At 39.8% G+C, this 22,289-nt stretch overlaps 1 protein-coding gene across 1 annotated transcript in view; it reads right to left on the bottom strand.

Annotated features, from left to right (window-relative positions):
* arfgef3 (ARFGEF family member 3) overlaps window positions 1-22,289 on the bottom strand; it is a 67,496-nt gene that overhangs the window by 23,058 nt on the left and 22,149 nt on the right. Inside the window, exons 16-29 of the mRNA XM_081351301.1 lie at window positions 22,035-22,142; window positions 20,744-20,959; window positions 20,203-20,313; window positions 17,288-17,438; window positions 14,992-15,291; window positions 14,444-14,577; window positions 13,887-14,032; window positions 10,551-10,730; window positions 9,842-9,983; window positions 8,858-8,980; window positions 6,307-6,410; window positions 6,022-6,166; window positions 3,480-3,608; window positions 118-294 (exon numbers count right to left, since the gene is read on the bottom strand). Coding sequence (XP_081207427.1) covers window positions 118-294; window positions 3,480-3,608; window positions 6,022-6,166; window positions 6,307-6,410; window positions 8,858-8,980; window positions 9,842-9,983; window positions 10,551-10,730; window positions 13,887-14,032; window positions 14,444-14,577; window positions 14,992-15,291; window positions 17,288-17,438; window positions 20,203-20,313; window positions 20,744-20,959; window positions 22,035-22,142 — 2,166 coding nt within the window. The remainder of the gene's footprint in view (window positions 1-117; window positions 295-3,479; window positions 3,609-6,021; window positions 6,167-6,306; window positions 6,411-8,857; window positions 8,981-9,841; window positions 9,984-10,550; window positions 10,731-13,886; window positions 14,033-14,443; window positions 14,578-14,991; window positions 15,292-17,287; window positions 17,439-20,202; window positions 20,314-20,743; window positions 20,960-22,034; window positions 22,143-22,289) is intronic.

The raw sequence follows: 22,289 nt of genomic DNA, 5'->3' as shown, positions 1-22,289 counted from the left end.
CACTTTGTTTGAGCATCAATATATAAGACTCACGAGGGCTTTCTGTACGTCACCGCAGTCGTCTTTAGCTTGAGTACAATCCGCATCCATCAAAACTATTATTGATTTGAGTTTTACCTGAATGTATGAAGCTGTGAATGTGCTCCACCACCAGTTCACAGGACAGTCCGATGGCGTGCTTGAAGTTCGCCGCAGCGATGTCCCAGTACGAGTGCTCGCCGTGACTTCGCTGGAGCCACAGAGACATGACGGGGAGAAGCAGCTGGATGACGGAGAAGATGGCAAAACCTGGCCCTGTGGAGGAGGACGAGGAACACCACACTGGCTACGGTTACATGCACAACTTCTGCTTCAATTGGACTGAATTCATTCCGATTAGGACTTTGACTTTTGCCCAAAAATCATATTCGAAGTTTGTTTGTTTATTAATATTAATATTTGAATATTTATTAATAATATTTTAACCATTAAATGCCTTCAGTAAGACCTATATTGGTATCAAACTTAAGTTGTATATGTTCTGTCCACCAGAGGGCAGTGTATCAGTCAATGTCAATAGGCAGGCAATGATGTTTTCAGAAGAAGGTGAGCTCTCATGTTGCTGGTCGTCGCGTGGTGTGTGAGTTTGGTCCTACATATTTTACACATCACTTTGTCCTTACTCGTGATTTTTCCCTGATTCTTTGGGAACCCAAAGTAGCACCACATGTTGCTTTTCAAATTGTCAGGAGTGTAGATTTCGAACTCCTCGTCAGGCGTGGTTGTTGTAGGCGTTGGCGCGGCCATTGTTTTGGTATACAAAATAGGCGCAGAGAATGTCTAATAAGGGGAGATCTTCCACTCTCAGTACTCTTCCGGCTTCTGAACTGGCTGCAGTTCCACTCTGGCTCCACATGAGGGCGCTCACAGGACGAGTGCAGTTCCACTCTGGCTCCACATGAGGGCGCTCACAGGACGAGTGCAGTTCCACTCTGGCTCCACATGAGGGCGCTCACAGGACGAGTGCAGAATGAATGGAGGTCTATGGCGCTATACCCCTCAAAATCCACTTTACTCAGGATATCATTTTTTGTCTAGCAATTTGAATGTTGTATTCGAAAGGAGATGCACAGAAATTACACATTGCGGGGTGTTAGATTTTTTAGAGTCACTTATTTGCTTTAAAAAGTCTTTTAAAATGTCAGTGACGTCATACACATCGTACGACCAGAGATACTGCTTTACGGCAATCCTTCAGTCACTCTGGTGCTTTCGCGCTCTGCACTTTCTTTTCTCTCGAGGCATCGGCAACACAGCTGACACAGGTAAACACACGTGCTAGAAGAGTTTTAGTTTTGTTTGTTTCTGGTCCCACTTCGGATGACACGATGCCATCAAGCGGTATCTCTGGTCGTAATCAGTCCTTCACTGACTAGTCAGCGTTCATTAGCAGAATGCTAGCGTGTTATGGGCAACAACAACTCAACCTGTAAGAAATCGAAAGGACACAAGTACTCGTTCATTCAACTTTCCACCTATAACCCATGTTGAACTTGCAAAACCTACAATCAATTCTGAGATTTCTCAACGGCAATCGGGTGAAAGAGACACATTTAGCCGTCTAGCCCCATTGACTAGCCCCATCGCCCCCAGTGGAACTACAACCAAAATTTGGTACAATAGGACTTAATAGGGAGTGGCCAGGCTCTCCGTAGACGGGCTCTGATAGACGCTAACCAGGACGCTAACAGCAGCTCAGATGACCAATAACAGCCTTGCTAATGATCTCGCGATTGACAACTTCACCAGGCGTGAAAAAGCCTCGGAATCTGAATTGAAAACAACGTTTACAAGCAAACACATATACAACAAATAATCCCCATAACAGATTCGAATTATATTATTGCCTAATATTCGTTCGAATATCTTTTTTTAATTTTATATTCAAATTATATTCGAATAATGAAGCTCTGAGTCAAAGCCCTAATTCCAACTGATGAATCCTAACGTATGAATGCTAAACATGTGTTCGGGTTAATGTGCGCGTTTATACATGTATGTCACAAGCTTCAAATCGGGATAGTTTTTTTGGTATGCGCACACTGCACGAATATACAGAGTTTCCTGCAGTGTGAGCATAATAACCATTCTCCTACATTGGTTCTTTATTTGTTTTAAACAGCAGGATTAATATTTATCCATTTCTGGTCATAATTTGGAGACAACGAGTACATGAGCCGTTGAAAATGAATAAACCACGCCTTTCAATCCAATCGAAATTTCATTGGGATCGAGCTCGATCGGAACGATTAAGGCGTTTACATGAAGGCCTTTTCAGTCCGACTGAACCGTCAATCCCATTACTAACGGATTATTTGGTTGGATGTAAACGTAGCCAGTGTGGGTTCTGGATCTGCAGCAGTGGGATCGTGAGTAGGGTTGGGGATTCCTATTTTGATTCTGCTTATCGATTCCTAATTTCGATTAGAATTTTTTCATATATTCCAACTACAAAAACACTACTTCAGCGAACAATCATTAGCCAAATGTGTATATAAAATGTTTAGTTATAAAATATATACATAAATCTAATAAAAACACTTTTTACAGTTTACAGTGTCATTGTTACACGTTACATGTAGTTCATACAAAAATAATTCTACAGTAAAAACTGCTTAAAATGTGGATTTCGTTGGAGTAGTGCCTCTACTATAATGGGATAATGTCCACTTCAACGCACCCTCTGAGGTTGCCATGAAATAGCACCGCGAATTGGGCTGAAGGCGCAATAAGCGGTTATTTGTGCATTGTCTAATGTCAAGTTCAAAAATTTATTAAAAAATATTTCTATAGTAAAAACTGCTTAAAATTTGGATTTCGTTAGAGTAGTAGCTCTACTATAATGTGATTCCCCCCCCCTTTTTTTTCTTTTTTTTTTCTTTTTCCTTTTTTCTGCACCCGATGGATAGACTTGTTTCACTTTTGCGGTCAAATTTCCATGTCCAGGGAAGACAACGATTTTACACGGTTGGTTGACTATTAAACCGCAGCGACACCGGCGAGTACCATCTGTAGTTAGGGGGCCCCCTAGTGGCGGCGGGGCCCTAAGCAGCCGCTTAGTTCGCTTATAGGGAGAGCCGGCTCCGTTATTCAGTCAAGAACGAGTGAATTTTCTCTTTGTCTGTTGTTGTTTGATTAGTGTTATTATAGAGACGGCAGCTGCTGTCACGAGTTGCTCAGTGTAGTTACCCAGCGCTGAAAACAGCTCGCAAATCACATTTTCTGTGAGCGCACTTTGGATTCACAGAAAACAGCGCACGCGTCGTCTCGCACTTTAAAGGTCATATTGAAATGCTCACAGAGGAATCAATAAGAGGAATCGAAATTTTAATTTTATAACAAGTATCCAATTCCTGACCTCAAGTATTTCATTCCAGAGTTGGAATAGATGTTCGATGCCCAACCCTAAGTGTGAGTAGTGATATTCACAGGCGCTTTACCTGGGATGTGGGTGACCTCGCGCAGAAGCTCAAACAGCAGCTCGAGTGTCGGAGGCTGATGCTGTCGAGGACAGTTCGACACGGCCGCCGTCAGCTGCTCCAACAGGAGGATCCACACCTGGATCAGACCTGCACACACACACACACACACACACACACACACACACACACCTGGATCAGACCTGCACACACACACACCTGGATCAGACCTGCACACACACACACACACACACACACACACACACACACACACCTGGATCAGACCTGCACACACACACACACACCTGGATCAGACCTGCACACACACACACACCTGGATCAGACCTGCACACACACACACACACCTGGATCAGACCTGCACACACACACACCTGGATCAGACCTGCACACACGCACACACACACACACATACACACACACAACTGGATCAGACCTGTACACACACACATACACACACACAACTGGATCAGACCTGTACACACACACACACACCTGGATCAGACCTGCACACACACACACACACACACACACACACACACACACACACCTGGATCAGACCTGCACACACACACACACACACACACACACACACACCTGGATCAGACCTGCACACACACACATCTGGATCAGACCTGCACACACACACATACACACACACACAACTGGATCAGACCTGTACACACACACACCTGGATCAGACCTGCACACACACACACACACACACACACACACACACACACACACACACACACACACACACACACACACACACACACACACGACACCTGGATCAGACCTGCACACACACAACCAATATCCTTTATGAGCTAGGAATACATCACACTCAGGTTAAATCGAAGAAACTGTTAGTAGATAATAAGGGAACACTTTACAAAAAGGTCTTGTTTGTTAACATTAGCTAATGCATTAACCAACATGAACTAACAGTGAGCAATTTATATATTTTACATTTATTATTGTTAGTTATAAAAAATACGGTTCATTGTTTGTTCATGCAAGTTCAGTGGACTAACTAATGTTAACAAATACACCTTTTGATTTTAATAATGTATTAGTTCATGTTCAAATTAACATGAACTAAGATTAATAAATGCTGTAGAAGTATTGTTCATTCTTAGTTCATGTTAACAAGTAAGGAATAACTTACTAACACAGATGTGGCATCAGAAGTAGCATTAATATATTTACACTGCATTTACAATTACATAAATAATGCTATGAGATTGTTTTTTAATACAAAATTTAAATATGAAATTATAGCAAGTGAGTGGGTCATTTTATTGAATGGGTCATTGAATCATTAATTAAACTGATTCGTTCAGAACGCGGATTCATTCGGTAACGAATCGCCGCTGTGTGTTTGGAGACTTGGTTCTGCTGTGGTTTCATTCTGAAATGTTCGTTGGCGAAATACAGGAAAAACAAATATTGACAATATTGTGTCTTAAATGTAACTCACAATGTTAACTTATTGTTTATTGAAATTCCTAAACCTACACTTCACCATATACTAGGGGTGTAACAATACCCTCATGTCACGATTCGATACATATCACGATACTGAACTCACGATTCGATATTATTGCGATACTCCAAGACATATGATAAAAGGTTAACAAAAAATGTACTGTTGATTAAAATGCTAAATTTGATATTACATTGCGTGTGTAAATGAATAGACTTGGACTCAGGACAATAGAGACACCAGAATAAACATATTCATGATTCTGAAGCTGAAAACACAGAATTATTTTAGATGAATATGCTTGCTCTCTTTCACTGACTAGATATAATTTAAATAATGCATTCCACTTTTTACTGGTAACATCAGACATTCGGCATTATCAGGACACACAAATATTCCCCCATTGCATTAGTATACATTATATTCAACATTATATATAGTAGTTTAATGTAGTACAGACACTAAAACTCTGAAAACATGAAATTTTTAAGAAATGAACTATCCACAATATATATTGTTGCATTTTTGTATTGCGATATATTGTGAGACGATATCTACACCCCTACCATATACTGCACCACAACCCGTATCGTTTGTGTCATCTTGATATGAATGATACGCGACCCTGGACCACAAAACCAGTCACATGGGCCAATTTTTTTAAATTGAGATTTATACATCATGAATAAGTTATAAAAATAAATCATCTTTCCAGTGATGTATGGTTTGTTAGGATAGGACAATATTTGGCCGAGATGCGACTATTTGAACATCTGGAATCTGAGGGTGCAAAAAAAACTAAACATTGAGAAAATCTCCTTTAAAGTTGTTCATTTATGTTCACGATTGTGCTGCATTCACTCACAAAAATACATGTTTTATATATTTACGGTAGGAAATTTACAAAATATCTTCATGGAACATGATCTTTACTTAATCTCCCAATGATTTTTTGGCATAAAAGAAAAATCTATCATTTTGACCCCTTCAGTGTATTGTTGGCTATTGCCACAAATATAACCGTGTCATATCTCAAAAATGAAATAATTAAATGACCTGTGTCGTCGTCAAACTCTGCTAGAACACAGTCCATGCCCTCCTCGCTGCTCACGGATCTCTCCTGAGCTCTCATCGGGAGACTGGCCAGACGCGCGCCCAAGAACACCGGCTTGGATGGCATCTTATAGATTCTGGCAAGCAGCTGCAAAATAATCCATAAAAAACACCATACATGTTATTCTTTTTGCATGCAGATATCATTCTTTGACCCAAATCCACAAAACAAAAAGGTTTGAAAGTGTGTACATGGTTCACGGACAGAAATCCATTCATCTTTCCCACCTGTGAACATTTCCTCAGATAGTCCAGGGCGGGCAGGCACAGGTCTGTGGAGCTGAAGCCGCTGGCATGAACACAGTCCCCGATCTCCTTATAGTCCACTTCTCCTACAGATCAGCACACAGCACGTCTCAAATATTGCGAGTTTACATCTCGCAATTCTGACTTTATTTCTCAGAATTGCGAGATATATAAAGTCAGAATTGCGAGAAATAAACTTGCAATTCTGACTTTATAACACGCAATTCTGAGATAAAAAGTCACAATTACCTTTTTATTTATCTATTTTTTATTCTGTGGTGGAAATAAGCTTCCATAATATAGACTCATAATCAGTTTGCATTCCCCCCCCCCCATTATTAGATATAATAATATCTAATATATATTATAATATTAGATATTATAATATATAATATCTTTAAGAATAGCACCCGATGTAAAACCAATGTCATTACACCACTATGTGTTCAACAGGAAACATTATTATAACAGTTTTTAATGCTTGTTTGTAAAAATGCACATTTACCATCATGAGAAATGCACAGGATTTGAAGTTTCATGGTTTTGTATCAAAAATCCGTATCAGTCGAAGTCAAACAATATCTAATATAAAGTGCATTTCTAATTTAAAGCTGCAGTCCGTAGTTTTTCCTCTTTGTCGCCATCTCTGTTCGGAATCTGCAATTGCAGTTATTCGCGGAATTATCAGCTTTACGTGGGTTGTGCCTCGGCTCGGATCCAATGTTTTGAGGAGAATGTGCGGCTGTCAATCACCGCCGGTGTGGATCCTGGCATTCGCAATTATAGATTCTGCTTTTTGGAAGTATGACCAACATAAGAATTTTCACCGGAAAATGTCGTCTGAACAAGTAACATCCACTTTTGTTCTGACCAACTAAGGGCAAAAAAGCATTGCAGTAACTCGCACTGATTAAATCAAACGATCGCTTATCATATCACGTCAAACCGTGCAAATTATACTTTGTTCTCAAATTGTTAATGTTAACAACATCAGCACTGCGTGACATTTAAAGGGATACTTCACCTCTGGGAAGATGAATGTGTATTTAAAATAGGTCATTTAAGTTAAGAAATGTGAAGACATTTTTTAATTTGGAGCTTTCTAGACTGAGAAAACCCAGAAAATGTATTTTTGGCTTATGTGGATAAAAGACAACAACTCCCAGAATGCACTTGCTTCGCTGCCTTAGGAGGCCACGCCTACCGGTAAGGGAGCGCAGTTGAAAACAAACAACAAGGCTAGCTAGTCTATGTGATGAGTTTGCCAGGGATTTAGAGATCGCCCAAAATGTCCGGGATTCGGCTTTTGCGTTCTACAGTCGCCATTCATTCATTATGTTTACTGTGGCGAGCAGGACGAGGCTGACGGCCGCGGGAGAACGGCGCGAGGCCGGTGGCGTGATTACTGAGACGCGCCGGGTCTCCTATCTCTCACGGAGGAGCGGGAATTTTCTTAGCAATGGTAAAACGCACATCAACCGATCACTTGTTTAGCGTTCATGTAAACACTACATTCAAATTCACCAATCGGAATGAATTCAGTTAGATTGAAAGGTGTGCATGTAAACAATGAATGGCGACCGCAGAAAGCAAAAGCTGAATCCCGGACATTTTGAACGATCTCGCCCGGCGGACAAGTCCGGGAAAAGGAGGATGGTTACTTACTCAGCTTTCTCCTACTATTCAGCTTTCTCCACAGAACAAGAGCCTGCTAGCTTAGCTTCCAAACAAGAAAGATGGCTGACACTGTGTACATTCTGAGTGAGATCCCACCCTCTATGGGCGGGCTGAACAAATGCGGAACAACGCCATCTACTGGCTGTAGTCTTTAGCCTCTGGCCAGAAAATCCTCCGATGACGCAAAATGGCGATTTTTGCGCCATCGGAGGATTTTTTCCAGACAAAAAATACATAAATCTCTTGTCTCAGGGGGATATGAGGGTGGAAAGCATGGTAATTCGAAAATACTACAGGTTTTCTACTAATACAAAGCTTAATGCTAAATCCTGAAGTATCCCTTTAACGTCCTTCCGATATTATCCTTGTTTTCGCATGGGCCGCTTGCAATCGCTTTTATTCTGTAGCCACTCCGAAGTCGGAAGTCTTTTGCATTTTACAATGGGTGAATCTCCTGTCGTCACTGGTGATTGTCGTTTGAACATTTCTGGATCCGCCATCAAATTGATAAGTTTAATAATATCAAGCGCTGTGAGAAAAGGCAATAAATCTCCACCTCCAGCATCCTCACACTCATAGCCTACTAGCGGAGACTCTTCTTTATGTGGACAGATGTGACGTAATGACATGTGCGAAATCCACCAGTACCACTGGAGTTAAAAACATTATTACAAGCTTACCGTTTTGAATCGAGCTAAGGCAAGCAGAGGGTTTTGAACACTGGCTGGTTATGTACTTGCTCAAAAATTTATTTTGGATAATTTTTAACCCAAAAAAGTTACAGACTGCAGCTTTAAGTGAACTATTATCTGGTAATCAATAGGAGCAAAACACACTGTTTAAAAGAGCAGCTCACCTAAACCTTTCACAAACTTCATAAGGCACATGATGTAGTCGGTGGCTGCGTTGGCAAACACCTGAATGTTGTCCGTGTTAATGAAGGCTTCAAACACATCAAACACAGGCGCCTGGGACTTCCCTGCATGTAGAAAGAATGAAGCAGAAATGCATTTCAGATTGATTCAGCTACTCTCAATCCCCACACACACATACACACACACACACACACACACACACACACACACGCCACAGTAGCCGGAGATACTTTTCTGATGTAACAAGCACGGTGAATGTATGCTCTACAATATTAATCATTGTTATAGGTTTATCAGTGTATTTTGGAAAATAATTGGTTTAGAAAATTGATTTATTTATTTTTCACCACGAAAAAACAAATTACATCGTAAAGTTACTGTACATATTTCTCCCACACTGTTGGCACCAAATAAAGTTGTACAAAAATTAATATGTTCAAACAAGCTTCAAACACTTTCCCCATCTTCCATTGGTTGGACAAACACATAGCCCCGCCCCTAAACTATTATTGCATAAGCTGCGTTTGAAGCTGTTGCAAAATACACACCTGTAACCGTGAAGTCTATTAACCACGCATATTTGCTGTGCAATCAAAAGCCTATAGTTATGCTAATGAACAATATTACTTGAAATAATTGTATATTCAAATAAAATTATAAATAAATGTAACTATCAAACTATCTTTATAAATGCATGTTTGTTGTTTTCATCTAAATGTGCTGTAGAAATATGCATGACGACTCTTATCATAATGCTGTGATTGACGCTTACTGATATAAAAGTGTATATATATATATGGTATGTAAAAATTGCTACAGTTAAGAGGGTTTGCGCCATACAAGAACACAGTGAGGTAAAACCCCTATAATGCATGATGTCCATTAATGCAGGATACATAAAAACATATACAGAGAAAGAAATATTCTTTGCACAAATAACTAACAGTAAAGTAAACTTCACAGACCCATAGAATATTCTCCTATCAGGTAATCCTTCATATCCGTTTTGTTTCCATGCACGGTTCTGAGAGCACTGAACAGCGGCCTCCAGCCGGACTGGATCTGAGCTGAACACATCTCCACCAGCTCTCCAATGGATGTTATCACCTGTGTGCCAAAACAGACAGATGCTGCCATTAACACACTATAGGGTTTACTACACGCTTAGACAGTTCTGTCAGGACCACTATCGTCAAATATGATTGACAATTAGCATACAGTTTGGATTGGCGGTATGGTTCTGTTCTGGGCGAGAACTCCCTGCGCATCCATGCAGTCTAGCATGAATAAGAGCAATAACCCCCCTCAGGGGAAACAGAACAGAACCAACATGAATGTATTGCAGATATCATTCATTCAAGATTTTAAAGTACAAGATAATTTGAGAATTTATTCTGATTCAAGGGGAATCACAATACCAAATCCTGACTGAAGAGAGGAGGAGCTGGGGAGGGAGGAGGGTAATTCGCTCCTGAGAAACGCCATATCTGCTGATAATACTGAAGGAGCTTATATAGGAATACAGTGATAGGCGTCATATTCCTATAGGTAGAGGATCAGCTGAAAGTCACTGATGCGAGCTTGACTAACGTGTCCTGCCAGAACTGACGCTACGCTTGATGTTTGTTTAAGCCATCCTTCAGCGTGGTCATGTGATTTATCAGAATGTCAGACCTGATCTTGGACGTCTTCGTCGCAGAGCTCCAGCTGCATGATGTGCTCAAAAGGTCTGAACAGAGCTTCATTAAAATGAAAGTGTGGCAGTTCTGCCCAGCTGATCAAAACCTCCATCAGGACATCATGGATGAAGGACACAGCCTTCTGGGACACGTGGCGCTCTTTATGACAGGCCGCCTGTGGGGGAAAACGTCAAAGAAAAGGGATTTGCGTTATTTTTTTTCTCACCTGGGCTTGACTTGCTTGTTTTTTAATAAAAAAAATAATGTTTTTTATTTTAATAATAAAAAAACAAAAGTTCTATTTTTGGCAAACGTAAAGGCCCTTTCACACCAAAAGTGAAATGAATAAGTGAATACAAATTCACACCTGTACAGTAGAGGGCGCAGCTCAAACAAACCTTTCAACTGTTCTGCCATTCTAGATCACAGAAAAATAGGATGCAGGAGAAGAAATTTTAACACTCTTACTTAAAGCAACAACATGTAACTTTTCAACCTTCATAATATATTTCCAAGACCCTTGTGATAGTACATCGACTTACAATAGGTTGAATTAGACGTCTGCCAGAGCCTGACGGGGTCTGTATCGCTTTTACTGGCACTATGTAACTTCAGGGTGCGGGTAGTAACCAGCGCTCAAAAAGAACTACATAATTCGACTGCTTTACGGCATACGTCACTTTGCCCACCACTTCCTCAAATGTGGCCAACCAGCGCGTTTGTTTTCGTACGTCTGTTTTCGTCATGGCTGAAGCAGCAGCGAAACGTAAGAAGTCCAAGGTTTTGTCGGAGTAGAGTCGGAAGAGGAAAAGGGAGAGTGATAAACTGAAAGGCAGGACGAGGATCAATATGGGTCGAGCGTTTGCTCGCTGGCGTTAGCTAATGGAGGAGGAGAGTTACCAGACCGATGCTGACTTGGCCGTCATGCTGTTGAACTAGTAAGTAACTGTAAATTGCTTGCATACTATCTTTAGTTTTTCTAATCTGTTGTCTGCCTGGCTACGTTACGGAAACTATCTGGTCCTCCATTTATCTTCATGAATCAGCTAGTAGATGAGCGAATTATCAATCTGGTAGCTAGTAAACACTAACATGGTAGTTTTAGATGGTTAGGATGCTATCGCTATCATTCTCGTTCAGATTTGAGCATTGCAATCGACATGCAAATCGCAAATGTTTGAGTTAAAATGTTTAGTCTACTAAACATGTATAAATTATGAAAGGGGGAAGATTAATAATATTATCATTGCCCATATGAAAAAAAACCTGCATGCTTCATATACAGTAACCGTAAATCATTTTACGACAGCGGTAATGGACAATTCCGCTTCCAAGCTGTAGGGCGACCGCAGAGGAAAAGTTCCATGTTGTTGCAATACAAATGTGATGTTTAACTAAAGGCATTTTTGCTTATTCGTACCGCTGAATTGGATCATCAAAGGTCAGCAGCAAAGACATTGTTCCATAAAGTGAGATTAAATACATAAAGTACATTTCTGTTATTTAACTTATTTAAAGGTACACTATGCAAGATTTGTACCTTAATACAGCTTCGAAATCATTTTGATGGTATACAAACTCGTAGTAGGGCGAATCATCCCGATAGTAAAGCGGGGGGGACGCCGCTGGCAAAACCAGCAATGCAGGTTTGAGAGGCGCCCCGACAAATCTCACGAGAATCACGACTTGCTTTACGGCACGACGTCACATGCATCAGCAACATATGAAGCAGCCTCTGTGGAAGACACTAGCACACATTTCAGACGTCAATCATGGCAGAGTCGACGAAGAAAGCGCGGTCAGAAGAGTGCAGAGGCAGCTCTGTGTGAGTGGTATTTACGACAGTAACGTTAAATACAAGTACTCCACAGCGACTCTAGGGGGCGCTGTTTGACAAAAACGGAAACTGCATAGCGTGCCTTTAATTAATGCAGTTTTGCATAATATTCTGAGTTTGCATTTCTCTGTTTTTATTCATTTTGAGGAATACTGAATCTGTTTTTGTGCAAGTGATGAGTACTATAAGTGCATGCTCACATTTAGTCTGGAACTACAATAATCACCATGTTTACACACAATGCCTCAGTCTGAATATACATATATTGTTCTGTTATGAAAGATTTACACGTTATTGCTCAAATCAATTTCCCTTTGGAGAAAACAAATGGAATTTTTCCTTCCAGAACCCAGCTGCTCTATTCATCTCATGTCAGCAGAAAAACTGATTAAGAATGAAGCTGGATATCACTCTATGTGTGAACATCCCCTTTAAAAAATTAAAATTCACCCTATCTATTTTCGAAATGTTAAAGATCTTATTGAGAACATTACATCCGTGCATATAATTCTTCTTTTTTTTATTTTCTTTTTTTTTATTATGTTTTGAGCTTATGATGTTTAGTCAAAATGTCATAACTGGACTTCTCTGTGGTGACATATGCAGGACTCAATCATTTAGTCTACTTAAAGTCACCATGAAATCAAAACGGACAATTATTGTTTTTTTTATGGAATATTGAAGCGTTTGTTATAAATGATTCATCTATAGACATCATTATTTTTTTTTTCATTTATTTGCTTCATATTCTTGAATTAGAATAACTTCCCCTCCCTCTTGCAGCGACATCTCTTCTCTTCACAACTTGTCACTCACTGAGATCCACCAATAGCAAACCACAACCATCCAATCAATTCCCCACAGACAAAATCAAGTTAATAATTTTTTTTTCTTGTTCCAGAAGTCATTTGACTCAAAAATACAGCATGATAAAGAGGAAAAGACTTGCAACTTGCGTTTCATGCCGACTTTAAAACTCGCATTCATCTGCATGCACTTTTGAGTGCCACGCCCACTTCTCAACATCCAATCAACAACCGATGCACAGAACCAAGTCCCCGCCTTACATTTTTTCTTTTTCGATAATCTGGTACGCTCGGATGTACATCACAATACAGAAGAAAAGCTTATATTTCATCGCAACAATAAGGGCCCTATCATACACCCGGCGCAATGCAAGTGTCCTTTTGCTAGTTTCAGCCCGACGGCAGTTTTCATTTTCACGTCCTGCGCTACGTTGTTTAAATGGCAAATGCATTTGCGCCCATCTTTGGCCCATGGGCTGCTGGTCTGAAAGCACACCCATAACTATTTAAGAGAATAGGGACAACCCTTTTAGACCATGTGCCTGGCGCGACAAACATTTTTCCCGTCCTTAAACTAGCAAAAAGATGATTCGGACTCGCCCTAAGTGCACTTTACACCATGCGCTTAGATCCTTAAAATAGGGCCCTAAGGATGTATAATCCACATGAGGGTTGTTTGTGTCTTTACCTCCACCAGGTGTGGCGCCACCACACTCCAGGCCCTCATCATGTGCAGCAGAGGTCGACTCTTGCTCTTCACGATGCGAAGCATGGCCTCTCCCAGCCGGAACAGGTGCAGGGCGCTGCGCTTGTCCTGGGTCGACTTCGCCTCCCCTTTAATGAAAACACAATGAGGTGAAGGAAAACATGGGTTTTAAAACTCCTAAAAATTGTTGTTCCTTTTCAAGCGTTAGTGAAATAAGGCGCATAACCTTCAGAAAATTTGGTTCATTGACTCCAGGAGGTCAAACTAAATATTAAGTGAGCGGAATAGTTCTTGAATAATTTTATATTAGTTGTATATGAGACTAGAACTTGGTTTAACACTGATACTAAAATCTGGAATTTGTCTGAATACGGTTCTGAAAACCTTGATTATTTCTGGCTTCATTATTTTATAGCAATAAACATAAAATAAATAATAAAAATAAATGATATTTAATAGTTGCATGTAACTGCATTGAAAATGTAGCCTAAATGATGGTATTCTGTTGGTGGAAAGTGGACTCAGTATTGTTTGTGTACCTGGCATGGCTAAGGAATAGTCTCCGGTTTCTGTGACCGAATCAAACAGTTGAGACTGTGAAGCTTTTCTGAGCTGATGCAGGAAACCCACGAGACCCACGAGGTTGAGTTTACTGACGGCATCCTCAAACAGCCTGCGGGACATTCACAACAATTACACGTTAAACATGCAGAAATAAACAGACATGTGAGAGGAATAGAGATGGACTAATGGGTAAATATACAACGTGGCATTTACACTAATTATAAAGCCTGGAAGAGCCAGGACATTTTTTTAACATAATTATTAATGTTATGTTAACATAACATTATTTAACATAATTTTTTTAACTTGTATTCGTCTGAAAGAAGAATGTAATATACACCCAGAATGACTTGAGGGTGAGTAAATCATGGGCTAATTATTATTTTTGGGTGAACTATCCCTTTAATTCTGATAACACAGAGTATAATTAACCTTATCCCATGTTGTTGATAAAATATTCTGCTTAACCTAAAATCAAATGGAAAAATGAAGGTGGGGAGAAATGATTATGTTAGTCTGGTACCGGTCCGCTTGTGTGGAGAGAGTGCAGACGGCTTTGGCCACACTGGTGCCCGTGAGCAGACTGCCACCCCGCAGGTCCGTGGCTTTCCCGCGACTGCTTTCCCTCAGGAGCTCCTGGATGGAGAGCGGCTGGATAACGGGATGGCTGAGACCCAGTTCCAGCTCTGGACTGGCCTCTCCGCTCAGCTCCAGCTCCAGGTCCACGGCCACGGCCTGCGCTGCCTGTGTGATGGCCATCGGAGGCTGCGAGCCGCCGTCACTGAAGTGTGTGTGCTCCAGTGAACTAACATACTCAATCACTCTGAGGAATATTAAAACAAACTCAGTTTCTTATTTGATTTTGGATCTAATTTAAAGGTGCAGTGTGTAATTTTTAGCCGCATCTAGTGGAGAGTTTGTGAATTGCACCCAACAGAAGTTACGATGCCAACAGGAAGTGATGTCGTCGTCTGAGACAGCAGAGAGTAGCCAGTTAAGCAATGAGGTTTCTTTACAAAGATAAATTAAGAAATTATGTTTACCGTACTTAATTATTCAGTAAAAACGATATGTTATTGCGAATATTATTGTTACTTGTTCATCATTGTGTCAGTGTTTTATTCGCTGACTTTAACGAGCTTCTTTACACGAAGAACAACATAGTGACGAAACGCGTTTGTCCGTTCAGGGCCATTGTAGAAACATGTCGATGTAAGCGGACCCGCGGTGTGTGTAGACAGAAACGGCTCCTTTCTAAGGTAATAAAAACATAACGGTTCTTTAAGTAATATCTTTATACACCACTGAAGACATAGTTATGTATATGATATTAAATTTCTGTCAACAGATCCTCCTAAATATTACACAATGCACCTTTAAATTCGTTAAAACATTTTAACACTGATATACTATAACTCTAAATGTATGCATTTGCTCTAAAATGCCTTGAAAGGCAAGTACTTTTCCAAGTACAGTATATTTACAATGTTTAACGCAAGTAAAATACAGTAGAAAAAACATTAATTCATATGCACCAATATAACAATGCATTTAAATAAACAGCAATATTTACCTAAATACAGTACTGTGCAAGTCTTAGGCACGCTAGTATTTTCGCCCTGAAGAAATGGTTGTAGTCAGTTATTTCTATCTTTTGCTGTAGTGTTTCAGTAGGAAATATCAGTTCACATTTCCAAACATTATTTTTGCCATTAATTGTAATAATCCAGTGAGATTTGTGTATGCACAAGGAGTCTGACAACAGCCGGTATGATCTGATCTCACCATCATCGAGTCCGTCTGTGATTACATGAAGAAACTGAAGAAACTGAGACAGACTAAATCCAGAAGAACTGCGGGAACGTCTCCGAGACGCTTGAAGAAACCTTCCTGCAAAGCTACCTGAAAAACTATGTGCAAGTGTACCTGGACAAAAGCTGTTTTAAACGCAAAGGGTGCTCACACAAATAATGATTTGATTTAGTCAATAGAAGTTAATTGACATTATTTTTTGAAAGCATCCTGACTTTACAGCATTTTAACACAAGTGTCTTAAACTTCTCAGAGTATTGTAGCTTTGCAGGAAGTTTTCTTCAAGCGTTTTGGAGATTTTGCTGCAGTTCTACTGGATTTAGTCTTTTGTTTTTTCTGTTGCTTCATGTAATCACAGACGGACTCGATGATGGTGAGATCAGATCTCTGTGTGCATCATACCTGCTTCTGTCAGACTCCTTGAACATTCAAATATCTCACTGGATTATTAAAAATAAATGGCAAAAATAATGTTTGGAAATGTAAACTAATATTTCCTACTGACACATTACAGCAAAAGATGCAAATAACTGACTTAAAACCACTTTTTGGGGTGAAAATACTAATGTGCCTAAGACTTTTGCAAAGTACTGTACTGTATTTTATTAAAACATTTTGAGAGATGACAAACAGCATGCGAGTGAAAATGATTGGAGTAAATTCACTGAAGTGGATAGCTAGACTTGATTCACGGTAATGTACTGATTTAAAAGTAACATCTCATGTAGATTTTTTGCAATATAGCGTTTAATTATATGAAAAACTCGATCAACAGCATGAGCGAAAATACATCAATAATGAGAAGACCATCATAGTAGTGCTGCTACATATATATAGTTATAATATACAGTTTTCTTTCCTTAAAAGAAGAACTGAATGCATTACTACAGTTTGAAATGAAATTTGCAAATTTGAGTAATTTCAAAATGTCAGATTACAATTAATGAGTTATGATGAATTATTTTAATCTGGGGACAGGCCTAAAAGCAATTTTCTTAGTGTTTTACCTGAACACGTGAGGCCAGCAGTCATGGTTATGGCTGCCCATCTCCAGCCCCACATTGAGTATAGCGTCCATGCAGAGTACATGAGCCGTGTGAAGCCTCACGCCCTGACAGCGGCCCATCTGCTCTAGTTTCTGTTCAACACGCTGCTTTACTGCAACACAGACACATGCAAGATCATTAAACAGAAGTGCAATATGGTTTGAAGTAACTGATGATCTGAGGTTAGTAAGTTCAATATTTAAATGAACTGTTAATTCAGATATTAATAACTCACTAATAATGATCACCAATGCACTCATACAGTCAGGTCCATAAATATTGGGACATTGACACAATTCTAATCTTTTTGGCTCTATACACCATCACAATGGATTTGAAATGAAACGAACAAGATGTGCTTTAACTGCAGACTTTCAGCTTTAATTTGAGGGTATTTACATCCAAATCAGGTGAACGGAGTAGGAATTACAACAGTTTGTATATGTGCCACCCACTTTTTAAGGGACCAAAAGTAATGGGACAGATTAACAATCATAAATCAAACTTTTACTTTTTAATACTTGGTTGCAAATCCTTTGCAGTCAATTACAGCCTGAAGTCTGGAAGGCATAGACATCACCAGTTGCTGGGTTTCATCCCTGGTGAAGCTCTGCCAGGCCTCTACTGCAACTGTCTTCAGTTCCTGCTTGTTCTTGGGGCATTTTCCCTTCAGTTTTGTCTTCAGCAAGTGAAATGCATGCTCAATCGGATTCAGGTCAGGTGATTGACTTGGCCATTGCATAACATTCCACTTCTTTACCTTAAAAAACTGTTTGGTTGCTTTTGCAGTATGCTTTGGGTCATTGTCCATCTGCACTGTGAAGCGCCGTCCAATGAGTTCTGAAGCATTTGACTGAATATGAGCAGATAATATTGCCCGAAACACTTCAGAATTCATCCTGCTGCTTTTGTCAGCAGTCACATCATCAATAAATACAAGAGAACCAGTTCCATTGGCAGCCATACATGCCCACGCCATGACACTACCACCACCATGATTCACTGATGAGGTGGTATGCTTTGGATCATGAGCAGTTCCTTTCCTTCTCCATTCTCTTCTCTTCCCATCACTCTGGTACAAGTTGATCTTTGTCTCATCTGTCCAAAGGATGTTGTTCCAGAACTGTGAAGGCTTTTTTAGATGTTGTTTGGCAAACTCTTATCTGGCCTTCCTGTTTTTGAGGCTCACCAATGGTTCACATCTTGTGGTGAACCCTCTTTATTCACTCTGGTGAAGTCTTCTCTTGATTTTTGACTTTGACACACATACACCTACCTCCTGGAGAGTGTTCTTGATCTGGCCAAATGTTGTGAAGAAAAGCATGTTGTGACCAAATGCTTCAGAACTCATTGGACGGCGCTTCACAGTGCAGATGGACAATGACCCAAAGCATACTGTGAAAGCAACCAAAGAGTTTTTTAAGGTAAAGAAGTGGAATGTTATGCAATGGCCAAGTCAATCACCTGACCTGAATCCGATTGAGCATGCATTTCACTTGCTGAAGACAAAACTGAAGGGAAAATGCCCCAAGAACAAGCAGGAACTGAAGACAGTTGCAGTAGAGGCCTGGCAGAGCTTCACCAGGGATGAAACCCAGCAACTGGTGATGTCTATGCCTTCCAGACTTCAGGCTGTAATTGACTGCAAAGGATTTGCAACCAAGTATTAAAAAGTAAAAATTTGATTTATGATTGTTAATCTGTCCCATTACTTTTGGTCCCTTAAAAAGTGGGTGGCACATATGCAAACTGTTGTAATTCCTACACCGTTCACCTGATTTGGATGTAAATACCCTCAAATTAAAGCTGAAAGTCTGCAGTTAAAGCACATCTTGTTCGTTTCATTTCAAATCCATTGTGGTGGTGTATAGAGCCAAAAAGATTAGAATTGTGTCAATGTCCCAATATTTATGGACCTGACTGTATATCCAAATAGGGCATTTACTCATTTGTTAAATTAAACGTAAACACTTTACAATAAGGTTTCATTTGTTAACATTAGTTAAGTAAATTAATTAACATGAACTAATGATGAACAATACTTCTACAGCATTTGTTCATCTTAGATAATAATCTGAGCATTTACTAACATAACATTTCAAAGCACTGTGAACTACAATGAACATGAACATTTTTATCAACTAACATTAACAAAGATGAATAAATGCTGTAAAAACATTTTGTTCATCGATGTTCATGTTAGCTAATGCCTTAAAGGATTAGTTCACTTAAATTCGAAATTCTGTCATCAATTACTTTCCCTCAAGTTGTTTCAAACCTGTATGAGTTTCTTTCTTCTGCTGAACACAAAAGAAGATATTTTGAAGAATGTCGGTAACCACACAGTTGATGGACACCATTGACTTCCATAGTATTGTTTTTCCTACTATAGAAGTCAATTGGGTCCATCAACTGTGTTCAGCAGAAGAAAGAAATTCATACAGGTTTGAAACAACTTAAGGGTGAGTAAATCATGAATTTTCCTTTTTAAGTGAACTATTCCTTTAACTAATGTTAACAAATGATATGTTAACAATATGTTGGGCTTGAGATAGTCTCACTATAATATTAATGTTCTGAGAATTATAAGGACTTGTAAGGAAGTAATACAAATTTGTTTTGATCAAAACGATTGTGTTTCCTTTCCCACACCATCAATACCAGCGGCTCTATGCAAGCATGAATCCTGGCAATACATTTTGTTTTGCTTCCAGTTTATCCCAACCATTTATGCAAAAAAACATTGTACATATGCTGCACAGTATCAGTCAAAGAACAAATGATACACATTAATGGACTAAATACAAGTATGTTATCATAGCATTCCTTCACATGACTCTGAATGCAGTCTGATCATGTTAAATGTGCGCGAGTACCTTGAGCAATGGCATCTCCAGTCTCCCCCACTTCTTTCTCCTCTTTCTCCTCCTGAACACATGATGCTGCTGCCATCTGGGCAAGAGCTGAGGCACAGTTGGCAGCCACACCTAAATGACAGAGAATTAAGGGCCAGCAGACACACACTTTCTATTAGTGTCCTATAATGGGAGCACTGTAACTGAACAATTATTATTATTATTATAACCATTATTTAACCAGGAAATAAAGGCATTGAGATTAAAAATCTCTTTTGCAAGAGCGTCCTGGCCAAGATTATCAGCAGACAACTCACGTGGGATTAACAAATAACATTCATCCATACATATATAGAAAACACACAGGCAAATTTAAAATAAAATAAAATAAGTAAATCAATACATAAGTCAGGCAGAGCATCCACAACAAGATGTTTCTGTCTCCAAGTCTTTCAAAAGGCTTTAACTACATACATATTTTTTATAGATGTATGTCTGAAGATATGAAGGAAGCAGAAGCTTGTATAAAAAAAAAAAAATGAATGAATGAATGTGATGTTACCCAGAGCACAGCTGAGAGCCGCAGCCTTGCGTAGACCATCCAGGCTGAGGCAGATGGTGTCTCTCTCCCTCTGAGTTTGCTCTTTAACTCCCTCGGCTCCTAGAATAAAGGCGAGACCCCTAGAGCTTCCCGCCATGCGCCCTGTGAGCGGCATGGACAGCGTGTCGATCAGGTTTTTCCAGCAGCCGGTCAGGATAAAGCGGGCAAACACCACACCTGTAAGAAACGAGGCCATGATGAGGGAATGACTGCTTGACCCTGTGTTGTCAAAGCTGGTGATTTGACAATTTCTCCATGGATTCAGATTCTCACAAACTTTAAGACATTCTCATCTGTCCTCTTCATATGAGAGAGAACAACATCCGAGATAGCAATTAGTCAGGCAACTACCTTGCCATCCGTCACTGAAGATTATGCATAGTATTTCTGCTGGACTTTTCCATAGACTTAATATAAAATAAATCACCAGATCCGCTAGTCCTTCCTCTCTTTACTGGATATCCAAAGATTGCACTGGTTTGAGTCATTACAAGTAGATCTTTCAGGGTTTTTTAGTTTTTAAGTCACATCGACTAACCACCAGAGTACCTCAGGGTTCGGTATTTTTTTTAAATACACAACATTACTAGACATGGATTTTCCGACTTAATTGTCAGTCTCTTATCCTGTTTATGTTGTATATTCTACGTCAGAACGTCGACTCATTTTGGCCGGCTCCTGTGTGAGCATCACACGTATGTGTCACGGTACTCACGTGAACAGCGTCGGCAATTGGCGTCGGTGTTCTGACGTAGAACCCGGAAGTGCTGTAGTGTGGATACAACATGAACAGTGTAAGAGATGTCGTTTCTTCTTTTTATGCACTAAAAGTATTCTCGTTGCTTCATAACATTAAGGTTGAACGACTGTAGTCACATGGACTATTTTAACGATGTCTTTACTACCTTTCTGGGCCTTGCAAGTGGTCGTTGCATTGCTGTCCATGGAGGGGTCAGAAAGCTCTCGTATTTCATCAAAAATATTATTTATGTTCCGAAGATGAACGAAGGTCTTACAGGTTTGGAACGACATGAGGGCGAGTAATTACTGACAGAATTTTCATTTTGGGGTGAACTAACCCTTTAATTCCGCAAACAAAATAGAAAAAGATGTATAAAATAGTTTTAATAGTTCATCATATCAAATGTCAGATCAACTACACAAGTGCATTTGTTTTGACGGCTGACAAAGAAAAAAGAAACCTCTGTAACCTCTTTACGAATGTGTGTGTGGATATGCATTTATGCACTACCTGCCACCAAGTTGTCACTGCCATTCTTGTCACAGGTAAAGGGCGACTGTGTTGAGGCCTTTCTGATCAGCTGACCACCAATAGCACTGCTGCCCAGTCCATCAATATCTGACAATTCACCATACACAAATATAATATACAGTCAGACCAAAAATTATTCAGACACCGGATATAATTTTTATAATTTTTTACTATTGTGTGCAGGACACTAAAGTTAATTAATGTAAGTGAGGAGAGCAAAATAAAGTAAACTGT

This window comes from Scardinius erythrophthalmus (assembly GCF_964197995.2).
Source record: "Scardinius erythrophthalmus genome assembly, chromosome: 21".
Lineage (NCBI taxonomy): Eukaryota > Metazoa > Chordata > Actinopteri > Cypriniformes > Leuciscidae > Scardinius > Scardinius erythrophthalmus.
Note: the sequence above shows the minus strand (reverse complement) of the source record. Positions and strands in the feature narration are given on the sequence as shown.